Here is a 21,291-nt window from a genome sequence, read left to right on the forward strand (position 1 = left end):
GTGTTTTTGTCTGTATATATGAAAATCATGGTTTTACTTGATTTTTAAAAATTTATACTTTAACACTTACAGTACTCATTTCTTTGTATTTTTATCATCTCTAGCACAGTGTAAAGGATAGAGTATGTTTTAAATCAATGCTTATTGAATGAAGAGTTGTAAAACATTCTAACCAAAGACAAAAACAAGAGATGCATATAAAATAACCCAGAAGCATTATTGAAAGCACATCCAGCAACCTGTCTGCCCATTTCAAAGTCTTCCACGATTCCTTTTCAAATAAAATGGTGCAGAAACCGTAATGCACAATGCCTGGATTCACCCCCAGTTCAAAAAAAACGGTACAAAGAAATATTATGGATGAGGGGTATAGCTCAGTGGCAAAGAGTACCCAGCATGAATGAGGCCCTGGGTTTCATCACCAGCACTGCAGGGAAAAAAAAGAAGAAAAGAAAAAAAAATGTTATGGGTGAGAGCAAAGAAAAAAAAAAAAAACCCTTCTCAGTCTTGAGTGTCATATTAAGAAAGGTGTAAAAAAAAAAAAGGTGTAATGAGAAGTAACTATTCATTTGGGACTTAAAAGAATGAATAGGAAGGAGGAGTGGAGGAAAAGTAGGGAATGTGGAGGGGAATAGAGTAAATAACATTCCATGTATGCATGTCTTTGTTAAAAAGAACACCACCTCTATGTATAACTATAATGCTCTAATAAAAATTTAAACAATAGAGAAAGAAAAACAAACAAAATAGAATAAATTGGGTTGTTTTTTTTTTTTTCAGTAATGGGTTTTAAATCAAGGTGTTTTTTTGCTTTGTTTTGTTTTTTTTAACCACTGAGTTACACCTCCAGCCCTTTTTATTTTTTGAGAAAGGGTTTCACTAAATTACCTAGGAATTTGTGATCCTCCTGCCTCAGCCTCCTGAGTTGCTGGAATTAGTCATGAGCTGCCACACTTAGTTGAATAGGGTTTGTGGAGAGATGGAGAAAAAGGACTTAGATCTAAGTGGAAAAATGAAGTGAGCATACAGAAACACAACTCATTTTCATGAAATGGGAATGAGGTAGTTGTGTTAGTCAGCGTTTTCACTGCTGTGACTAAAGGACCTGACCAGCACAATAATAGAGGAGGAGGTTTATTTGAGGGTGCACAGTTTCAGAGTAGTCCATAGAAATCCAGTTCCAGGGCTGGGGATGTGGTTCAAGCGGTAGCGCGCTGGCCTGGCATCCACGCCGCCCGGGGTTCGATCCTCAGCACCACATACAAATAAAGATGTTGTGTCTGCCGAAAACTAAAAAAATAAATAAATATTAAAAAATTCTCTCTCTCTCTCTTTTTCTCTCTCTCTCTTAAAAAAAGAAGAAAGAAATCTAGTTCCATTCCTCAGGGCTTGAGGTGAGACTGAACATCACGATGGGAGAGGGTGGTGGAGGGAAGCAGCTCATCCCATGGTGATCAGAAAACAGGGAGTTTTTACTCTCCAGATACAAAAAATACACCCCAAAGCCATACCCCCAAAGTCTTACCTCCTCCAGCCATACCCTACCACTTCAGTTACCAGTCAGTTAATCCCTGTCAGGGGATTTATTTACTGATTGGGTTAAAACTCTTATAACCCAATAATTTCTCCTCTGAACCTTCTTGATTGTCTCACATGTGAGCTTTTAGGGGACACCTCACATCCAAACCATAACAGTATTCTGATACACCCTGGTATATGAAGTAGAATAAAGGAGATTGGGACCAAAATATAGAGGTCATTTTGAGGACCAACCCTAGGCTGAGTCTGGTCATCATTCAAAGATAGTGGGGAGCTGTTCGGGTTTTGAGCTGGAAAAGAGCTGGTGCATTGGCAGAGGCAGGAGCATGGTGAGTTCAAAACCAGCCTCATCGATTTAGCAAGATGCTAAGCAACTCAGTGAGACCCTGTCCCTAAATAAAATACAAAATAGGGCTGGGGGTGTGGCTCATAGTAACAAGATTAACTGGACAGCAGTATGTAGGGCAGAGTGGAGTGAAAAGAAATATACAGCAGCCAGGGAGCTGGAAATATGAAAATAGAGTTTATGCCCGATGTGGTACTATGGGTCTGTAATTTCAGCTACTCCAGAGACTGAGGCAGGAGTCTTGCTTGAGCCAAGGTTTGGAGGCCAGCCTATGCAACACAGCAAGACTCCATGAAGTAGAAGGGGGTGGGGGACGAAGATGAAGATGAAGACAAAGACAAAGAAGGAGAGACACAGATATGAGAATCGTCACAATAGTGTAATATTGAAATGTGAGGGCATATTGAGAAAATGTTTTAAGTATATTATTAGTTACAGTGTTCATTTCTCTCCTCCACTCCTCCTCTCCCCCTAGGACTGTGAGCTCTTCAGGGGAGGAACTATGTATGTCTCATTCCTATTTGTTTTCTCAGTGCTGGGCATAGTGCCTGACACAAGCTCAGTAAATATCTGTTGAGGAAAAAGGATATGCAGAGAAGAGAGAAAACATTTTTCTCAGAGAGGTGGTAAGAGCAAAATGCATGATAGTACTGAAAAAGTTTTTATATAATGGAGAGAGAATGGATGGACTCTTCATTGGATAGCTTTAAATCTTTTCAGAAAAGTATCGGATGAGCTTCAGAGCATCACATGATTGAGGAGGGGTTAAAGGCTTAGAGTGAAACAATTTAGACAGCTGCAGCCAGAAATGTGCTTGGGAGACTCCCATATGCTTGCATGTCTTTTTTTTAGTGCTGTTCTATGTATCTGGAATGCTCCCTCAGCCCTTTTCTTCCTGCCTCTTGTCTTTTATTTAGTCTGCTCATCTGTCAAAGCCTGATTCAAATACCAATTTTTCTGGGCCAGTCTCCCTGATATTATTTCAAGTAAATCATTTCTTGTTTTTTTCTTTTTTCTATGTTTATATTTCTCTTCTTGTTAAGCCCGCTTGATTATAAGTTACTTGGAAGAGGGTTTTACTCATCTGACTTCCTCCTGACCCAAAGGAAGATCTCCATGTTTGCTGCCGGTTAAGTCAAACAGGTTTACGGATAGGATTGCTGAATGGCAGAGAGGACAAAGATGAAATTATGTGGCTGAAGTTTTGATGGATTAGATTAGCATGGTTTCTGTAACTAACAGGAGTGATAAACTAAGAAAATTCAGGGAAAGTTTACAAAAGTAGAGGCAGACAACAAGTCTCAAGGTTCTTTTGTTTGTTTGTTTTAGTTTGTTTCCTAGTTGGAGAAAATCAAAACTTGCTCCTCCTAACTGGGAAAGCAAAAGCATGATGCTCATTTGAATTTTATGAAAGAAGAAACATATTTTTCCTACCTATTCTTACAAAACTGCAATAAAATTAAAAAAAGGAAAGAAAATCAAACAATGAAAGCCATAGTGTCAGACTTGAATTATGACCATTTACCTCCAGTCTCCTCACCAAATTCTCAAATTTTATAAGAATAAAATAGATTGATTTTTCAGTTTTACTCTTTCTCCTTCATTTGTAAACTTTACGAAAGAATAGTTAATGAGCAGTGAAATGAATGCAAGAGGGAAAAAAGAAAGAGGGAGAGAGGTAACTATAATATGTAAGAACAAGATGAATTTCAAAGACCCGTGTTCAGGGCTGGGGTTGTGGCTCAGTGGTAGAGTGCTCGCCCAGCATGCTTGAAGCACTGAGTTTGATCCTTAGCACCACCTAAACATAAAATAAAGATGTCGTGTCCTCTTAAAACTAAAAAATAAATACTAAAAAAAAAATGGGAATAATAACTACTTGGGGAAAAAAATAACTACTTGGAAAAACCGTGGTAAGAACTAAACTAGATCGCACCTAAATGCTCTTAAGACAAAGAGTGTAGTGTATTTTGAAGATATCACATGCAAGTGGTAGAAAATGCAACAGACAGAAAAAAGTTTACAGGGCAAGGGTAAATCTCTCTATTCTTACTCTCTGTCCCCTCAGTTCTCCTCAGAGTCAACTACTGATACCATTTATTGTATACTATTCCAGAAAAATTCTATGCTGAGAGTACACAGAACTGTGCACTTCTTTCTGTAACTTAGATATGTGAACTTCAGTAATTAAATGCTACACAGATATATTATTCATGGAAGGAGAAGCGAGGCCTAAACAAAATTGTACTGCTATTGAGAACCAAGGCATCTTGGACTATTAGAATCAGCCCCAAGCTTGGCCACTTAGTGCCACTGGGAGTATTCCCTTTCTTCATCTTGACATCAGCAGGGGAGGAACACTGAGAGCCACATTGCTTGACTCTGCCTCCATCTTTCCCACAGGTGATCACTTACTCCAGTCGTCATGTCTACAATAACTTAACTGAGGAACAGAAGGGCCGAGTGGCATTTGCTTCCAATTTCCTGGCAGGAGATGCCTCCCTGAAGATCGAGCCTCTAAAACCCAGTGATGAGGGCAGGTATACCTGCAAGGTGAAGAATTCAGGGCGTTATGTGTGGAGCCACGTCATCTTAAAAGTCTTAGGTAAGGCAGAGTGCCAAGGTAAATGTCATATCTTAATAAGATTTCTGTGAGAGATAGGCAAATAAGTCATGGTGGTACAAAACTTTGTGTTCAGCACTTTGTATTATACACTTAGAGGTCACCTAGTCCAGCTCCCTGCAAAGAAGCATTTATGTTCTGTATTTCAGCCATATTTTCCATGATAGCCCATTACAAAATTTAAATAGCCTCTAGTGTTTGTATTTTTTTGCGGGGGTGCGGGGGTAGTGCTGGGGATGTTACCCAGGGCCTTGCAGGCACTCGACCACTGAGCAACATCTCCAGCTCCCTTACAGTTATCTTAAATCTCTCAGAGATGATTCAAATTTATTGTTGTTGCTATTATTATTATTTTGGTACTGGGCATTGAACCCAGGGGCATCTTACCACTGAGCTACATCCCCAGCCCTTTTTAATTTTTTAATTTTGGGACAGGGTCTCACCAAGTTTCTGAGGATGGTTTTGAACTTGCAATCTTCCTGACTCAGCCTCCCAAGTTACTGGGATTACCATGGCACCCACCTTATTTTTTGATAGCAAAACCTACTAAGTTCTACTTAATTAGCTCCAATTTAATGATTTTCTATCTCTATTTCAGTTTCAATAAAATCACACTTAACATTCCTAAAATTTCCTAAAAAAACAATTCCTCTTCTTTGAAAAGTATGTAGTTGTTTCTGAGGTAGCCCCTAAAAATTACAACAGCACCACTAGTAGCAGCTTAAACTGTGTGTGTGGCAGAGGGTGAATAAAGTGGGTTGAAATCACAGGGTAATATAACCCATGCCTAGTTGAATCCCAACTCAAAGGTCAACCATAAGGTATGGCTGGAGAAACAACTCAATTGAACATAGTTTTTCCTTTGATGTGGTGTTTAGAGAATCTTTGAATCATTACACCTTTATTCTCTTTTTTGGGCAGTGAGACCATCCAAGCCCAAGTGTGAGTTGGAAGGAGACCTGACAGAAGGAAGTGATCTGACTCTGCAATGTGAGTCATCCTCTGGCACAAAGCCCATTGTGTATTACTGGCAGCGAATCCCGGAGAAAGAGGGAGAGGATGAACATTTGCCTCCCAAATCCAGGATTGGTAAGTCATCTTTCTACCAGTCTACTGTGCCAATAAGATAGAACTGTGTCCATGAATTCTAAATCTGCTTTGTCAGCAACTCACTATATGACCTTGAGGACATTGTGGAACCTCTTGAAAATGGAATTTTTTTTTATCCATAAAGTAGGACAGAAAATCTTTCTTCAAATGCCATATAAAAGTGGTAAAAGAGATTAGGAAAAAATATTACAGAAATCTATCATCTAATTGTCTTGTTTAGTATTCCATAAAGATCCACAATCTATTTTTTTTTTTTTTTTTGGTACCAGGAATTGAACTCAGGGGCACTTGACCACTGAGCCACATCCCCAGCCCTATTTTGTATTTTATTTAGAGGCAGGGGCTTACTGAGTTGCTAGGCACCTCAGCATTGCTGAGGCTGGCTTTGAACTCAAGATCCTCCCGCCTCAGCCTCCCAAGCCAGTGGGATTACAGGGATGCACCACTGTACCTGGCAATATCTACAATCTTTTCTAACTTTTGAAGATGTACTACAATTTAAAAGAATATTTACCTGTTTTCCCATGCTAAAAAATGAATCTTTTCTATTCATTCTTATCAAACTACAATACAGAATCTTAGGTCAACAATGTCCTATATAGTCAAAAATAAATAAAGATTCTGTCACTAAGGTGGCTTAATGTCATTCTTTCTCCTTGTATAGACTACAACAACCCTGGCAGAGTTCTGTTGCAGAATCTCACCATGTCTTCTTCTGGGCTCTACCAGTGCACAGCAGGCAATGAGGCTGGGAAGGAAAGCTGTGTGGTGCGAGTGACTGTACAGTGTAAGTATCCAAAGGATTTTTTTGTTTTATTTTTGCATTGTGGTTCAATATAAGACATTTTAATCATGAGCAAGAGTAGGGTCAAGGTCAAAGTCTTTATTTCCAGAAGGATATGGCAATTACCAAAATAAATTTGGCAGTTGCAGAGACCATTCAACAATTGCGTCTGACTCTATTTGCCAGCTTGTAAATTAACCTGCCCTCTAATGAAATGTAGGCTGGGATATAGCTTAGTGGTAGAGCACTTGCCTAGCATGCATGAGGCCTTGTGTTCAATCAATCCCCAGCACCAGAAAAAAAAAAAAATACTTCAGCCAGGTGCAGTGGCACACTCTTGTAATCCTAGCAGCTCTTGAGGCTGAGGCAGGAAGATCACAAGTTCAAGACCAGCCTCAGAATCTTAGTGAGGCCTTATACAACTTAATGAGAACCTGTCTTAAAATAAAAAATAAAAAGGGCTGAGGATGGAGCTCAGAGTGTTGGGTAAAGCACCTCTGGGTTCAATCCCAGTACCCACCCACCCCCACCCAAAAAAAGACTACTTACTTAAATGAGGAAGCTAGTAAAATGTTTAAAGAGCATTTAAGAAGGGATAGAAACAATTTAACAAAGAAAGTGAAGATTGCTGAGTTAGGCATTGGACTGGTTAATATTCTTCAAAATCACAGACCATAATTTCTGGAGTCACTTGTTTAACTGGTACCAGCAATCATTTCTGTCTTTATTGGACAGAGATTTACCAATTGCCCCTCTACCTAGAAGTACATTATCAATCATTGTACTTCTTATGTCTGTTTTCAAGTTTCAGGTTATTTTTTCTCACAGATTTAACAGGCACTTCACAGAAAAAGAAATACTGTTAACTGTGTTTATATCAATAAAATAAGAGGACCTCTCCAAAACCCCACACTTTTTATTTTGTATATTTACTTTGGGGCTGGGATTCACTCCAGGAGCACTTTACCATTATGCTACATTCCTAGCCTTTTTATTTTTTTAAATTTTTTTTTAGTTGTCAATGGGTCTTATATATTTTTATATATATATATATATATATATATATTTTTTTTTTTTTTTTTTTTTTTTTACATTTATATATTTATATGTGGTGCTGAGAATCGGACCCAGTACCTCACACATGCTAGGTAAGTGCTGTGCAACTGAGCCACAATCCCAGCCCAAGCCTTTTTATTTTTTGAGACAGGGTCTCATTAGTTTGCTTAGGACCTAAGGCTGGTCTCGGACTTGTGATCTTCCTGTCTCAGCTTCCCCAGCTGTTTCCCCAGCTGCTGGGTTTACCATGCCCAACTTACTCTTTTTAAAATTTTAAGCCTGGGCTGGGGATGTGGCTCAAGCGGTAGCGCACTCGCCTGGCATGCGTTCGGCCCGGGTTCGATCCTCAGCACCACATACAAACAAAGATGTTGTGTCCGCCGAAAACTAAAAAAAATAAATAAATATTAAAATTCTCTCTCTCTCTCTCTCTCTCTCTCCCTCCCTCCCTCTCTCTTTAAAAAAAAAATAAATTAAAAAAAAATAAAATAAAAATTTAAGCCCTCATCTTAGTAAATTTAAAAATAAATGTAGTGCCAATTATAAGAAAGATTATGAGGAAATAGGAGTTTTTACATTTTTTATCAGAGTGTAATCTAATAGCACCATTTAGTTTAATCTACAGACTTTGGGGTAGTAAAAATAGTGAAGTAAAATATATCAAATACATAAATCCTAAATGTATATTTTGATAGACTTTCAAAAGTAAATATACCTATATAACCAGTATCATAATTATGGACCCATCACAGTTTCTTCTACCATTCCATTACCCAGATTACTAACTTTATCCATTATTAATACTTTATTCTAAAATTACTTTAATAGGAATACTTTTACTTTACTTTAAAGAAATGAAATTATTCCATTTATGTTCAGCTTCTTTTTTTTTTTTTTTTTTGGCGAGGGGCGGGGGGGGGGCAAGTACCAGGGATTGAAGTCAGGGTACTCGACTACTGAGCCACATCCCCAATGCTAGTTTGTATTTTATTTAGAGACAAGGTCTCACTGAGTTACTTAGATCCTAACTTTTGCTTCTGACTTTGAATTCATGATCCTCCTGCCTTAGCTTCCCCAGTAACTGGGATTACAATTGTGTGCCACCACACCTGGCCATTTTATAGTATTCCATTGTATGAGTATATAACAATTAGTGACCCATTTTACTTTAGATGGAAAAGTTTTATCCAGCAATACTTATGTGAATTTTTCCTTCAGAGATATTCCATAAGTGTGCAAATACATATGAGAAAGAATAATATATTTTGAATTGTGACAACGTGAAAGCAACCCAAATTTCTAGTAACAGAAAATTCATCTTGATTATATGTGTATTGGGGGTGTAGTAGCAGGGAAAACACATTCCTTAAGTTGATATTAGTCAGATAAAATAAATCCAGCACTTTGAGAAGTTAAGTAAAAGATATCTAAAGTTCAACTTTTTCAAAAAGTCAATTTTTAAGTAAAGAGGTCATTTTGTTTATAAAGATATTAGAAAAAAATAAAGATAGCAGGACAAGAATAACCAGCACTTTCTATTGAGTATACTTCTAAAATATAGGTAATATTCATCTACCTGCTTTTGTATACATTACTCCTGCCCAACCCAACCCACCACGATCTCTAACCTGCCATAATATAAGCATGCTAATTTGTGTCACTGCTTCCCCTTTCTTCTTCATGATCCATTTTTCCTATAATAGCCATGGAATACTTTCTCAAATGTAACTTGGATCACGTTACTTATCTATAGCTCTTAAGGCATATAAGGCCCTGTATGAGTTGGTCCCAAGTATTTTAATAGGAATACTATTATCCCATCTCTGACCTCATGTGACCTCAGCCCCCTACTCTATATCTTGCTTACTATGCCCCAAACCCATACATATTCATTGCACTTGCTACTCCTTCTGTCCTAGATAATCAGAAGAAACAGCCTTTTCTATAATTTTTTTGTAAATATCTTTTTTAGTTGTAGGTGGACACAATACCTTTATTTATTTATGTGGTGCTGAGGATCGAACTCAGCGACTCATACATGCAAGGCAAGCACTCTACCACTGAGCTACAACCCCAGCCCTTCTATCATTTTTTATCTCAACTCAAAATATCACTTCTTCAGAGTCCCAATGACCCAAACTCAAGTGGTATCCCCTCATTCTCTAAGTGATCACTCAATACATTTTTACTTTCACAGTATGTAAATATTATCTGAAATTGTTTTTATGTACTTATTATCTATTTTCCCCCTTCTGGAATATAAACTCAAAAAAAAAAAAAAAGCAAAAATCCTTGTCTATCTTCACAAATGCCTAAAACTGTGCCTGATTTGGCACTTAATAAACACCTAAAACTGTGCCTGCTAAGCACTTAATAAATATTTAGTGTATGGATAAAAGAGTGTGTGAGTTACTAATGTGCAAAATCACATTCACTTTGATTTCTAAATTTCTTTTCTTTTTTTTTTTTTTGGTACCAGGGATTGAACCCAGTGGCACTTAACCATTTAGCCACATCCTCAGCCTTTTTTGGATTTTATTTAGAGACAAAGTTTCATTGAGTTGCTTAGGGCCTTGCTAAATTGCTGAGGCTGGCTTTGAACTCACGATCCTCCTGTCTCAGCCTCCCAAACCACTGGGATTACAGGTGGGCGCCACGCACCCAGTCTGATTTCTAAATTTCTAGGATCCACTGGTAATTCCCACATGGAGTCTAACATTATTGGCTATACTCTTTTTTGTTTTACTGTTGGAAGAAGAGGGAAGTTAGAGAAAGCAGAGAAGTTGATAGAGCCACAGGATTGCCTAAATGATGATCTTATTAAGGCTGACAAATATTCAGATCTAATACAGTAACTATCCTAGCCCAGTTTATCATCTGAACTAACACAGACTTATTCAATAAAATTTAGGCCAATTGCTAGTGAAGTCTGTGATTCAATATTTACAACTGCAAAAATATCAAGAGGGACAGTCATGTAACACAAGAGGATAATGGGGTGCTATTCTGGAAGTCAGATATAAATGAAATATATAAATGGAAGTCAGCAACTCAGCAAGGCCCTCTCTCTAAATAAAATTTAAAACTGAGGATGTGGCTCAATGGTAAAGCAGGTTCAATCCCTGGTACCTTTGGTGTGTGACACTGCACCCAGCTAGGGCTTTTTTTTTTTTTTTTTAAAGTTCCTGTATTTCCTAGCTTATGTTAGGTTTTACTTGTGCTTCTGCTTCTGAGAAAACAGATGTACAAAGCATCGGCATGGTTGCAGGAGCAGTGACAGGTATTGTGGCTGGAGCCCTGCTGATTTTCCTCTTGGTGTGGCTGTTAATCCGAAGGAAAGACAAAGAGAGATATGAGGAAGAAGAGAGACCAAATGAAATTCGGTAAGCCTCCCAAGTTCCACTTCCACCACCTTTTATTTCTAGGGCCAGTTCCTTAGTAACTAGTCAAAATAAATATTCCCAGTTTCTTCTGAATCATGACTTTGTTAAAATGATTATTCTGTTAAGGAAAGAAGTTGTGGTCTAGGACAGGTCTGGTTTACCTGGACTTTATTGTGAAACTATCCTCAACAGAGATATAAAAGTTCAACTTTCCATTACTTCTGATTCATTTCCATGTTCAAAGGGCATACAATAAAGGCTGGGCCTACAGGCCATGAAAGGGTTCACATACACAAACTCTATGTCAGGGTAAATGCTATAAAAATCATTTCATGTGGAGACATCCTCCCAGTGTAATAGGATGGATCTCTGGGCCAAAAACCAAACCTTTGCCGAGCACTAAGTCTTAAGAAATGAGGAAGTGCTTTGTTCCCTAAATGGCTGCCTTCTGATGGTATTGTTTGAGGTTTAAAACTTGAGGAACTTATTGGGAAACCTCAGGAAGACATAACCATGGTGGAAACAATGTCAATACTGAAGTTTATCTTTGCTGTTTTTTCTCTTCAGAGAAGATGCTGAAGCCCCCAAAGCCCGGCTTGTGAAACCTAGCTCCTCTTCCTCAGGTTCTCGGAGCTCACGCTCCGGTTCTTCTTCCACTCGCTCCACAGCAAATAGTGCCTCACGCAGCCAGCGGACACTGTCAACTGAAGCAGCACCCCAGCCTGGGCTGGCCACCCACGCATACAGCCTAGTGGGGCCAGAAGTGAGAGGCTCTGAACCAAAGAAAGTTCATCATGCCACCCTGACCAAAGCAGAAAACACACCCAGCATGATCCCCAGCCAGAGCAGAGCCTTCCAAACTGTCTGAATTACAGTGGACTTGACTCCCATGCTTTCCTAGGAGTCAGGATCTTAGGACTCTTCTAGTCATTGGAGTTCAGTCACCAGCCACACAACCCACTCAAATTAGATAAGAGGTCATTTAAGTACCAGTGAACATCACATGGAACAGATTCAGATGAGCACTTTACTTATACACTATCAAATGAGCAAAAGGATGTAAGCTGATCATCTCCAAAAAGGCACCTATTGACCTTTAGACCAGAGTTGGGGGGCAGAGGGAAATAGGAATACAAATCTGTCTATTGACCAGGACCTGTGGTGAGGAGGTTGGGGAAAAGTGAAGTGAATGCTCCTAAAACTACTCACCAGGGATGGTTTGTATCAATACTTCAATTTACTATTGTCAAGAAGAAATGAGGTGTTTTTCATAAATTTTTTATGCATTTCTGCAAACCTACTGGATTATTGTGATTATTCAGATAATCTAACAGAACCCACAGCCTTATATTAAACCGATCTGTACCATGTATGGGACTAACCATTCCCAAGAAACTCCAAAAAAAGGAAACATGTCTCTTCTGTTCAACTTACTTTCATATGTCATAAGTTTGGATATTAATTTCAGAAGGAGTTGAAATAGTGGTAGTGAGAGACGGAGAAGAGTGATTGTGTTTCTCCTACTCTTATCTATTGCTATTTTCTTCACACTGAACCCCAAACTAAGAACTAAAAAAGGAGTCCAAAATGTGTGACAAGGGCCTATGGAAAGCTTACCATATTGAGGTTCAGAGGATTGCTGACAAATATCAGAAATATATACTGGAGCAATTCTGAGTTTTTCCCTCAAATCAGATGCCTCTAAGGACTACCCTGCTGGATATCTCCAGAAGACGCAAATATTCATTACAGGTTATTTAACAATGTCCTTAGCAAGAAGTTCTCTAGAGAAAATGATTCAGAGATGTTGAATCTGACATACTATTATAGTTTCTTTGGAGAATATGTGAAACCAGAATTTCAAGACTGACTGGTCTACAAAGAGAGATTAGATCAGTTTTCTCTTAATATGCCAGGAAGTGATATAAAGAAGTTTAGTACTGCACCAAACTTAGAGCTTCCTCTATTTCTTTCATTTTAGAAGGATGTGAATCTGGGACTTTTGATGATTCTAGGCCTTAAATTATCAAAAAGATCAGATTGTCAACATTTCCTTATGGCTTTGCAAATGTATGTCATAATCATTCCCTCATGAGAGGCCAAAGCAGAGAGAAATTCAGTATTTTCTCAGTTTCAGCTTCCACAGAAGCCTAGCTCTGGGTTGGAAGAAAAGGGAACTAACACATAGGGAAAATAGTGAGAATGACTAATGCCTGTTAACCTTTCAGTTGTCAGCATCTTGGAAAGAATTAGCAAAAAGGATTCACCAGGAAAGCCATTGAAATAATTGGTGCATGGAAGAAGAAAGGTTATCTGACAAATATAAAGTAGTAGCCTCCAATATAATAAAATCTCTTTTTAATTGTTTTGACTATTAGAATACCTGTCCCAAAATGCTGATCCTGAAATAGCCATTCAAAGAACCTAACACAATGTCCACTGTTCACCATTGGTAGAGCTGGAGTAGTAGGCCAGAGAAAGAAAAAACAATGCCAAGTATGGTGATGAAAGTTTTGTCTCTAAAATAGTAATCAGATGCTTCCAAAAGCAAGATGACCTGGGATTTTGTCCATTCTCTAGTTTTACCTTTTTTTTTTTTTTTTTTTCTTTCCTTCAGTACTAGCAATTGACTCCAGGGGCAATCTACCATTGACCTACATCCCCAGCCCCTTTTTAAAAAAAAATTTTTTTTTTGAGACAGGATTTCACTGAGCTGCCCAGGCCTTGAATTTGCAATCCTCCTGCCTGAGCCTCCCCAATAGTTGGGATTATAGGTGTGCACCATTGTACCTGGCTCCTCTGGTTTTTCATTCATTATTTAATTTCACAGTAGTGTTCTCCCATAGTATAAATGCATTTTCTTATAAAGTTCCTAGGAGTTGATTCTTAAGTTTTTGTTGGTGCTAGGGATCTAATTTAGGCCCTCGAACATGCTAAGCAGAAAGTCTTAACCTGAGTTTTGTCTTCCTCAAAAAATGATAGAAATGAGAAACTTAAAAAGAAACATAAAAAATGCCTGCTGTAAGTTTAAGAGAATTGGCATAGTTGGAACGCTTCTTCTACTTTTTTTTTTTTTTTTTTTTGTGGTACTGGAGATTGAACCCAGGGCCTTGTGCATGCAAGGCAAGCACTCTACCAACTGAGCTATATCCCCAGCCCCCTTCTACTGCCTCTTATCTCATTGTAAGATATAAAAAATCCTTTACTCTGAATACCTCCCCCTCCCTTTTTTCTTTTCTTGAAGGGTGGTATCCTGGCAACATCTCTTCTACTATGTAATTCTGAGAATTCTCATTCCTAGAGTACCTGAGCCAAACAAGTACACTGTGGAGGCTGCAGCTGTGTCATCACTAGCAATTTCCTCTCATTATTGACTACCTTTGAACCTAAAGCTTCCTGCCTGTGTCACTGAAAGCAGGAATCAATTCCCTTTGCATGAAAAGGTTTAAATCACTTAAACAATGTTTGTTTTCAGAAGGCTAAAATACCACTGAATATCCAGTTTTTTTGAAAATCTATTCACAATGGAAATGTACAACAAATACACAAAAGAGAGTATACAAAGAGTTTAGAGATTCTAGGAAATCAAAGATCTGAGAGAAAAGGTGCTGAAGTCTGGCAATGCTTCTCTTTGAGTCCAGCATTTGGGTTCAGATAATATAGGCTCTGGGCTTGGGATAAAGTTAGAACCACTACTGGTTCCAAACCATATTCCATTGACTTTGCAAATCAAATAAATTGATTCTTAAATATGAAAACAAAAACAGGATAAAAATAACTAAATGGTAGAAATAAATGTTGTAGAAAGAAAACACAGATGGAATGATGTGGATGTTTAGAGAATAACCATTTCTATAAAATATGTAAACCAAACTTTAATTTGTAAGATAATGAATTGATGTCTTTGTTGTTACACTGTATAAAAACAGTTTCAGAATGACTGCTCCAAAAAGACATATATAATTTTGCTTCTTTTCTGGTGTTAAGCTGTTTGTTTCAATTTTAATTTCTAAGTTGCCTTGTAATTGGATTGTTTGAGCATCATAAAAACCAAATATTTATTATAGATGCATCTGTATCAGCAATTAAAAAATAAATAAGTAAAAGTGATGCTGTAGGAAAGGCTGAAGCTCATATAACCAGCCCTGGAAATTTGTTTATCAGCTTGCTGCCAACAGAACAGAAGAACTCAGACTGAATATGGTCTATTATTTATTGATTTCAGTCACAAATACATCAAGTACTTTTTCTCACAAGGAAATAGTACAGAGGATACCAAGAGATATCAGAATTGCTTTATCAAAATCAATAAGCAAAACTTAATAAACAAGTAATTTTATAAATTGGAGACTGAACCCAGGGGCGCTTTGCCACTGTATATCCTCAGTATTTTTTGGAGACACTAAGTTGTTGAGGGTCTCTGTAAAATGCTGAGGCTGGCCTCAAACTTGCAATTTCCTCCCTCAGCCTCCTTACCGGTGTGCATCACAGCACCAAAACCACAAAAAAAGTATTTTGTGCCAAGGTAACATATTAACAAGTAACACTAAGAAATTAAAATAAACCTGAAAAGAGAAGTATATACAAAGATGTTCACAAAAATCTGAAAACAAACTTCAGAGTGTAAGCCCAAAATGATGGTGCAGACCTCAACAGATTCAGGAAGTTGCTTGTTGTTCTTTGGGGACTCTAGGGACCCATTTTCTGTAGAAAATGGCCATCGTTTACAGAAGAGGTTTTGGTTTTATAGGGTACAATTAGGATAGTTTCATCATTGGAACTTGTGGGTGTACCATTAGGAAAGTCAGGGGCTAGTTAAGTAGGTTAAAAATTTTAACTCGGAAGGGCAGCTATAAAAGGTTGAGATTCATTGTTACTTAGAGAGATAGGAGATTGATCGCCTCCTTCCTTCAGGGCCCATAGTTCAGTATTTACTGTGTGTCCTTTTAGGACTAATTTGCAATGGGGGGAGGTCTAAGTCCAGAGCCCAACATTCAGTATTTGCCTCGTTCCTTCAAGGCCCATTGGTAAAGGATTTACTGGAAGGTTAACGCTTGGCTAGTTTCCCCTCCCTCCTCCCGAGATGCATTATCTCTCTGCTTTTCTTTGGGGCTGTTTTGTAGGATTATTATTTTTCATAACTCTTCATAGAGGTCCATCAATAAAATAATAGCAATAATAGTAATTATCACATATTAAAACAAATGGTTTTTTTTTTTACTATGGATTGAACCCCAGGTTTGCTTGACCCCTGAGCTACATCCTCAGCCCTTTTAAATTTTAGACAGGGTTTTGCTAAATTGCTGAGGCTGCTTCCTGAGTTGCTGGGAAGACAGGTAAGCACCACCATGTCTGCTCATGAACTGAGAAATTTTCATGTGTCAGAAACCATACTAAGTATATTACATATTTTTTTCTCAACTTCAAACTCACTTCAGCCCTATGAGAAGATGTTTGCATTATTATCTCATAAAGGAGAAAACCAAGGCTTGGAGAGGTTAAGTCAGTAGCAGAAAGCTAGGATTTAAACCCAGTCATTATGTTAGTATGTTCCATCAGAACTGTAAGATCCTGATTAATGACCATTCTGGTTCCTGAAATCCTCAAACCTTTATCCTCAGCTATGAGTTTTCCCTTCCCTTTGCTTTCTTTCTTGCCATAGAGCTTTTCACCATATATGGGACATAGATAGCTCATTTACACAGTAAGTCCAAATTGTTTAAAAAAAATGTCTTTTTTTGCAAATTAGGACAAAGTTTTCAACTTTATAATTGTATATGATGTTTTTATATGATAAAATAATAATGGGCTTAGATCATATAATGCATAATAATACTTGTTAAATGTTAAGTACAGGATGCTGAATACAGCAAGGTTAAGAATTTTGTCAGGTTTTCTGAGAGGCAAAAAGACAAGCTGCATTAAGAGGCCAAATTAATAGTTAATTTTCCAAAGATAATAAGGGCATGTCAATTTATCAAATATTTAGAATTTAAATACTTCAGGTACCCCATACTTAAAGCAATCACGTTTATAATTCTTTAGGGCAGATTTTTCCTCCCCTTTCCCTCCCCAGTACTGAGGATTGAACCCAGAGCTGCTCTACCACAGACCTACATCCCCAGCAATTTTTTATTGTTTGAGACAGGGTCTTGCTAAGTTGTCCAGGCTAGTCTTGAACTTGAGACCCTCCTCTCTTAGCCTCTTGAACAGTGGGGATTACATGTCCAGCTATTCCCTCTTGTTTTTTATTTTATTTTTTTGTCATGCTGGAGATTGAATCCAGGGCCTTTCATGTTAGGCAAGTACTCTACTACTGATCTACATCCCAGCCCTCTTGTTTTTGTACGTCTCATTTTTCTCATCATTCTTGAATAGAAAAGTTATAAAAAAGGAAAACTCAATTAGTTTTGCTACTTATAAGCAGATCTGTTGACTGTTTCAATTAATAAAAGAATAAAGTGCACTAATTAAAATATAATTTATATAGTTCCTCCTCTTTACAGTGCAGCGGTTACACAAGATATTTTAAAAGGAGTTTAAATTTAATAAAGTAGAAAATAATTTAGCCTAAGAGTTAAGAGTATAAGCTTTGGAATAAAATAAATCTGATTTTGAAAAATTCAGATTTAGGTAGAAAAAATTATTTGATCGATATGGGCCTCAATTCCTTTATTTAAAATGGAGATAATATGGGGCTGGGGATATACCTCAGTTGGCAAAGTGCTTGCTTCATATGCACAAGGCCCTGGGTTCAATCCCCAGCACCCTCCCCCCCCCACACACACACACACAGAAAAAAAAATGGAGATAATAAAACCTGCCTAAAATAGTTGTTTTGAGGATTGCATGCATGCTGTACATAAGCATGTAATAAAATAGCAATGGCAGCTGGGTGCTACGGCACATGTCTGTAATTCCAGCAACTCAGGAGGCTGAGGAAGGAGAATCACACATTTAAGGTCAGCCTCTGAAATTTAGTGAGACTGTAATAAATAAATAAATAAATAAATAGGTAGGTCTGGGGATGTAGCGCAGAGTGATCCTTAGTACCACCCCCCCAAAAAAGCAAAAACAGCAATGGCAAAGATTCTACTGTCTGTAAAACACCGCACAAGGCATGAAAGTGTTGTAAGGCATATCATCTTGTTAGGGAGGCAAGACATAAGATGGAAAAAGGTATCAGGGTTACTTATATGTATCCTATGCTCCAAAACAGTAATTTATACCTGACTATAGTCAGAAAGTAAAATATTAATAACAGCTTGACTTATCCTAGTTTCAAATTTCCTTGATGAAATGCCATAAATACACTCACGTCTCTGGGCATACACTGCATCTTTTAGTTGTGTCACAGGATTCAAGAATGGTTTTTGTTTTGCTTCACTATTGGGGCACTCTACCATTGAGCTACATTCCTAGTCTTTTTTATTTTGAGAAAGAACCTGGCTAAGTCCTGATGCTGGCTTTAATTGTTGATGGACCTTTATTTTATTCGTTTATTTATATGTAGTGCTGAGAATTGAACCCAGTGCCTCACACATGTGAGGCAAGTGTTGTACCACTGAGCCACAACCCCAGCCTGAGGCCCCTGTCTTAAATTAAATGAGCTGGGGATATAGCTCAGTGGTTAAGCACCCACTACCTTCACTCTCCCATACCCAAAAAAAGGTTCACTTTTTTTTTTTTTGGTACTGGACAGAGGTTCTTAACATTTTATAGGGTCTTGGCTACCTTTGAGAATTTGATAAAAGTCTTTGGATTCTCTGATATTTACAGCATTAAAAATCCCAAGGGAAAAGGGAGAGAACTAAAATATCAGGCAAAGGATAAGAAAAATTTTACATGTTATAACTTTATCCAATCCTCACAACTCTGAAAGGATTGTTTTGTAAGCTGAAATTACCTCTACACAAGAAAATGGCTTAAATTTGAATTCAGCTCTGATTACTATTCCATTCGGCTCATTTACTAAGAACATAGTCCATTTACTAAGAACATAGTCAAGTCCTAGAACATATTTTAAGAGACTAGAAAAGGGTTATTCTGCTTTTTTTTCAGTGATGGGGATCATCAGGTCCAGGGCCTTGCACATGCTAAGCAAGTACTCTAAAGCTGAACTATACCCCCAGCCCTGTTCTGCTTTTTAAAACCACTGCTATTGGGTGGGATCCCCCAAACCAGTGAATTTGGGTCCCCGCTCTATTTTCCACTAGTTCAATGATTTAAATAGATAAACTTCGGAATTGAGACTTCCGACTCTAGAGCATGAAAAAAAGTGCAGAGAGCAAAGGAAATTGAAAAGAATGCCCAGAGTATACATCTTCCTTCTGGAGTTGGAGTCAAGTATATTTCTAGAAAGGCAATCACACTGTAGTGAAAAAGCTACATTTTAAGCCTGTATGTCCCAGCTATTCCAAAGGCTCACTTGGGCCCAGGAGTTCCAGAGGATACTGAACAACATAGTGAAACCATTTCAAAATAACCAAAAAAAAAAAAAAAAAACACCTGTAACAGTGATCCCTTTACCTTCTGAATGTAGTCCTCATTGCTCTAAGGTTTATTATTATTTTTTTAAAGTGTTTTTTTCTTCTCTTCCCCGCCCCCCCCAACAAGATTAGGAAGACAGTGTTATCTTTTCTTCCCCAGTTAACTGCCCTTGAATAGAACACACCCACTGCAGGAAGGAGATGCCTGACAGACAATCTCCCAAATTAACAGGTGAATCCTAAGAGAAAAACAGGATGCCCTGGGACCCCCTACTGGAATGTAACCCTTGAAAAATTCCTTTAACCCCGCCCCCACCCACCCATCCAGAGAGTCCTGGCCTTTGGGACACGAGTCCCTTGTGTTTCTCCTTTGCTACCAAAGCAATAAAACTTCTTTTTCCTTTTTCTCAAAACCTTGTCCTCATTATTAAATTTGGCATTGGGGACAGGGATGGAGCTTGTGGTTACAACCTAGGTTTGACCTTAACCAGAAGTTTATTTTCCCATAAATAACATCTCGGAGACTCATTTTTCTGTTAATATGGTAATAAGTAATATATCTCAAAAATCGTTCTGATGCTTAAAAACAAAACACTCTGCCTTGAAAGATCATTATAAAAAATTAACTTCTTAGGAGGTAGGGGGAGGCTAGGTCTATACACCACGGTCTTCAAGATAACAAGAATAATCAAATATGAAAAGATTCTTCCTTCATGTTTGACTCTGTCCCTAGGTTTTACTGGCTTTGACAAGGGCAAGGTGTCCTCAATTCTCGGCTAGCCTTCCTCGCTTGGTCTGGCGAACTTCCAAACCAATTTTTGGTAGCTTGGCTACTAAAAAATTCTGTAGGATAATCTTTAAAAAAGGCTCTAACTCTTCAGTGTTTATTTATCTAGTGTACAGAAATAATAGCTGCCCTGACTGTTTGAAAGGACACATGGAAAGCCTTCAAGGAACTCCGGCAGGCTTGGAAGGGTAAGGCCCCAATGCCTGCCTCCATGCATCACAATTTAAAATTCTAGGCACTGTTGTTTGGTGGCTCAGTTACGTTTTCAAGGACTCTGCAGGGTCTGTTGTTTAATTTTTGATAAAAGCCAAGGCAGTGAAGACATTACCTCATGTTACTGAAAATAAAAAAAGCTCCGGAAATCTAAATCAAGGACACAGGGCTACCGGAACCTCGAATTGCTAATGCCTAGCTCACCTACAAGGGAAAAATACGGGACCTTTTAAATATTTTTTTCATAAATAAGAGAGAAACGTGGCAAGTGGGGGAGGGCCTGACCCGAGCCCCATGTGCTCGGCGGGAGGAGGGGCCCGGCTCGGCGCTCCAACGCTGGGCCGTGTCCAGGGTGTTCTAAGGGACAGGAACAGAGGCGAGATACCGCGGCGGCCTGGCGGTTCACCCTAATCCCAAATCGAGGTGCCCATGAGCAAGTTATCCTAGAGGGGCCGTGAGGCCGAAATGACCGCTTCAAACACTGAGGGTCCGCCCTATCCCAAAGCCATTATAGCTAGGAAGTGTGGGTGCACGGAATCGGGGTGCGGGGACCAAGCGGACCGTCTAGAATACCGCGGTGGTGGATGGGGAAGGAGAAATGAGGACTTGGTGGGGGAGGGGAGGAACAACCTTCGCGGCCATTTTGTCCTCGCTCCACTTCCGTCTTCTTTTCCCGGGCTCCGGACCCCGGACCCCTCCCTTCAGGCCCTGCGTTCGGGCTGACCCTGTTCGGCGCGGGACAAGATCGCGGCTGGCGCTGCCACCATTGGTTGTTTCCAAGTGTGCCCGCCCCTCTTCCTCCTTCTCCTTCCGCCCTCTCCCGCCCGCGCTGGTTGCGGGCGCCTGCGTCGCGGCGAACGCTCCCCTCCCCCGCCTAGAGTGACGGAAGACTCCCGCGCGCGGGCTCTCTTGGCCCCACCCTCCCTTTCCCCGGGGCGGTTCGGAGAGCGGGGGCGAGCAT

General features: G+C 39.0%; 1 protein-coding gene and 1 long non-coding RNA gene across 3 annotated transcripts in view; one reads left to right on the forward strand and one right to left on the reverse strand.

Moving 5' to 3' along the window:
• The window catches only part of Clmp (CXADR like membrane protein), a 95,672-nt gene extending 80,857 nt beyond the window's left edge, over positions 1 to 14,815 (forward strand). For both annotated transcript variants that reach the window (XM_046438626.2, XM_058577092.1), the window contains 5 exons: positions 4,289 to 4,490; positions 5,430 to 5,597; positions 6,283 to 6,405; positions 10,700 to 10,841; positions 11,409 to 14,815. In XM_046438626.2, coding sequence (XP_046294582.1) covers positions 4,289 to 4,490; positions 5,430 to 5,597; positions 6,283 to 6,405; positions 10,700 to 10,841; positions 11,409 to 11,709 — 936 coding nt within the window. In that variant the 3' untranslated portion in view covers positions 11,710 to 14,815. The remainder of the gene's footprint in view (positions 1 to 4,288; positions 4,491 to 5,429; positions 5,598 to 6,282; positions 6,406 to 10,699; positions 10,842 to 11,408) is intronic.
• Positions 1,119 to 21,134, reverse strand: LOC124088845 (uncharacterized). The gene is made up of 4 exons (XR_006850483.2): positions 20,961 to 21,134; positions 7,719 to 7,845; positions 4,301 to 4,431; positions 1,119 to 1,290 (listed from the first exon to the last, which is right to left on the reverse strand). It is a non-coding gene; the product is annotated as an uncharacterized LOC124088845 (long non-coding RNA).
• Positions 21,135 to 21,291: the final 157 nt, after the last annotated feature.

This window comes from Marmota monax, unplaced genomic scaffold, assembly GCF_021218885.2.
Source record: "Marmota monax isolate L192 unplaced genomic scaffold, Marmota_monax_Labrador192_F-V1.1 WCK01_AAM20220418_F8-fsc00081, whole genome shotgun sequence".
Lineage (NCBI taxonomy): Eukaryota > Metazoa > Chordata > Mammalia > Rodentia > Sciuridae > Marmota > Marmota monax.